Source organism: Notothenia coriiceps, unplaced genomic scaffold (genome assembly GCF_000735185.1).
Source record: "Notothenia coriiceps isolate Sejong01 unplaced genomic scaffold, NC01 NC01_scaffold00000339, whole genome shotgun sequence".
In the NCBI taxonomy this organism is placed as follows: Eukaryota; Metazoa; Chordata; class Actinopteri; order Perciformes; family Nototheniidae; genus Notothenia; species Notothenia coriiceps.
Genome location: NW_011333040.1, coordinates 20,187,112 through 20,190,605, shown reverse-complemented (window position 1 = coordinate 20,190,605; position 3,494 = coordinate 20,187,112). Strand labels below are relative to the sequence as shown.

General features: G+C 41.7%; 1 protein-coding gene across 1 annotated transcript in view; it reads right to left on the bottom strand.

Annotated features, from left to right (window-relative positions):
* Nucleotides 1–1,813: 1,813 nt before the first annotated feature.
* LOC104948343 (transmembrane protein 62) overlaps nt 1,814–3,494 on the bottom strand; it is a 15,554-nt gene continuing 13,873 nt past the window's right edge. The window contains exons 11-12 of the mRNA XM_010774541.1: nt 2,558–2,600; nt 1,814–1,988 (exon numbers count right to left, since the gene is read on the bottom strand). Coding sequence (XP_010772843.1) covers nt 1,814–1,988; nt 2,558–2,600 — 218 coding nt within the window. The remainder of the gene's footprint in view (nt 1,989–2,557; nt 2,601–3,494) is intronic.

Here is a 3,494-nt window from a genome sequence, read left to right as displayed (position 1 = left end):
GTGTCATGCTCCTATTAAGAAGAGCAGAGGCCTGTGCTACGAAGCTGGTTCAACCTAACCTGGATATGTTTGAGTTAGCCGGTTGGCCTAATCCAAAACATACGCGCTCTCGCTAAACGGTACTACGACGCGGGTTATCAAGTGGATCGCTCAAGCCAGCCGTGTCCTATCTAGTTAGGTGCGCGTTCACATGAGAGGGGTGGTATTTGGAACATTCGACCAATCACAAACATGGAGAAGCGTACTGACAGCGCAGCGTCATACTTCCTGAATGAAAAGTCAACTATAATATTAGACATATGAAGAAGTTAAACTTTAAACATCCATGACTTAAACACTTTATCCAGGATCAAAGCCGCCTGCAAGGTGAATACAGCTGGTAACAGAAAAAGAGTTTGAATGCGTACATTAACAGGTTTATGATATCATTGCCCCGTCTAAGAGACGATCTGACTTTAATTACATTTGTCTCGAGTGTTTCTTCAACTTAATGTGTTGCTTAAAATAATACTTCTGCATACAGTATGTGACACTGTGAGTGTTGCACGGCCAGATACGGCTCAGCTGACTCAGATAAGGAGATATATGATACATTATGATGTGATATGCAGCGGACTGTACTTAATGTTACTCTGATCCGGTTACTTATGTTGTGGCAGATATGTAAGTAAACTTTCTTAAAGCTAATGTTCTAATAGTCAGATTGCTCTGAAGATGGGAGGTGATATTCTATTAATGTTCACGTTCACACAGTCGGTGATTTTTGCCGGCCGTCTTTCCTGCAACGGCAGCTTTTCTGTATTTCCTCTCTCCTGTAATATGACTTGATCGCTTTAAACTCTGCACACTGAGCTCTGATTGGTCAGCAGGCAGTGCTTTCACTGAGTTGAGCTCTTAGCCTGCAACCTAACCTGGTCCCGACCAGGTTAGCCGCACAGCATCAGTTACCATGGAGATCTAGCCCGCTAAAAAGAGAACCAGCTTCGTAGGACCGGAAACCCAGAGTTTCCCCTGAAGTTAGCCGGCTAAGCGAAAATCCTGCTTCGTAGCAACAGAAACCGTGGAANTTTAAGACCCTTTCCATACATTTTAAGACCTCGTCGCCACTTCGAGTTCTAACCGGTTACCTTGGCAACACACTTTACCTCACATTTACTATATACAGTATTGATTGTCCTTCCTCCTTATCTTCCAACCATTTGGACGCAGACTTGCATTTCCCCATAACGATGTTGCTTAGCAACCGGCGTAAACGGACCTTCGCGCGCTATCAATCAGTGAGCGTGAGATGTCCTGTTCAGATGACGTCAAATCCAACGGGATGCCATAAATAAACTACACAGAATCACACTACACACCTACGCAATGATTACATTCAGGCAGACTGTAGAATACAACCTCTTTTGACAATTTATATACTTATTGAAAACAAGCTACAAAATGTAAAACCTTGGAAAATGCCGTTTAATACTTTTTAATAGCCTTCATTTTCGCTAAATTGATTTATCAACTTTTAATACTTTTTAAGACCCCCCGGACACCCTGGTATCACTTGTATACTCTTATGGCACTACTTCTATTCTATTTTATTGTATTAACTTGTATCTGTTTTATTGTGTTGCACTGCCTGGGACCTAAGATTTTCATCTGCATAACTACACTGTAGCTATGTACGAATGACAATAAAAGCCTTGAATCTCCACAGTATGGGTCTATAGGTGTAAGTGGCAGGTGCTCAGTAAAAATGTGTGTTGTGTGAGCTTGTGTAGAAGGTGAGAGGCCAGGGAGGGGTTTCTGGCTCAGCAAACAGTGATCACACACAGAACAAACACCTGATGTGCGTTGATCTCCGTATTCGGCCCAGCGGCTCCAGTCCGGGGTGCAGGTACTGAGCGTCCTTGGGGTTTGTGATGAGCACGGCTGGCCACTGCTCAAACTTCAGGTCGGAGAAACTCAGCAGGTCGTTGTCAAAGGCCAGAACCCTGTACCTGGAGACAGGAGTGAGACGGGTTATTGCAGGAATCAAGTTAAAGACCTTTTTAATTTACTCAAAGTGCAATTTAATACATACTCACAATATGACAATACAAGGGACTACCAGGGCCGATATGGCCTTGAATTATTTAGACACCATTTTTCAGTATTTCCCACAAGCATAACAATAATTAAAAGGATATATTGCATTCAATGAAATACAAAGTTGACCCGCATAAACAGTATCATCTAAAATTATAATTTAAATTAAGTAAAGTGTTTGTAACAGCTATTATAGTTTCCTACTGAAACTCAATAAACATTGATTTAACAACTTTTAACATAATCCACTGTTGTTTTATTATACAATAGGCATATGATGACGACCTGCGTTCAAATAGGAAATCGTTTGACCAAGATGAAAATATTTTAGACTTTTGTCCAATTCATTCAAGACCTTTTAATAATAATAATAATAGATTACATTTGTATAGCACCTTTCAAGGGACCCAAGGCCGCTTTACGTGGTCAACAAACAAACAAACAAGATGGGAAAATTATAACTTGTTGTTTTCTTTCGTACCTACGGTTGTCCATCCAGTCGCCCAGCTCCAGCTCCAGGGTGCCTGTGCAGAGCGGGGCGCGGTTGGTCAGCTAGACCAACGTGATGGTGTTGAGGTGACAGCCAGAGGGTAGAGCGTCCTTAGTCTCTGACTACTCCATCCTGAGCCTCGACGGCTTGCCTGATGTAACAGGGTACAGACGGCTGTCCAAACTGAACTGGTGTTCGAATCTTGTTCTTCGATTCCAGTCGTCACAAACTGAACGTTTGACAAGGTGAGGTAATTTAGTAAGTTTATTTTAATTTGCACCACCCTGTAAAGAATAAATCTTAGAAGATTAACGAAAAAAATTTAGTGAAAAAGGTATAGAGAAGATTTAGTTGTACACAGGGGAGACCATTTCTCGAAGAACTTTCAAAGTCCTTTTTTTTCTAGAGAGAGAAAAACAGGACTAGGTAAAGATATGTTTGACAAGACTTGTATTTGACTAGTCTAAAAACCGGAGAAATACTACATGTATTGTTACAAAACCGAACACATTGGTAATCGGTTAGTGGTTGTTCCATTGGGGGGGGAATAGGGACTTAGAGGTGGTAACTCAAGAAAAATTGTTTAGAGAGAGTCTCCCCCGCACCCCTCCCCGAGGAATAAGAGTAGATTTCATTGTCTGTCTTTTAGTAGTGAACCTTTGGTCCCGACTTGTCTCCCACTAAGACCTACGACGTTATAGACAAACCACAAACCTCCGGTTAGTCTCTGTACAAGTACAGATATAGACTCTGAATGTTATATAACTACTTTTTGTCATATTATCCCTGAAATTTGTATAAATGTCGTCGTCAACCGATAAGTGCTGTTACATGAATATAAGAATGTACACCACTAGGAACCAATCTAGACGTCATCGCATAGACACACCGGTGGACAGTGCGAACGCCGCCGGACTACGTAGAGTGT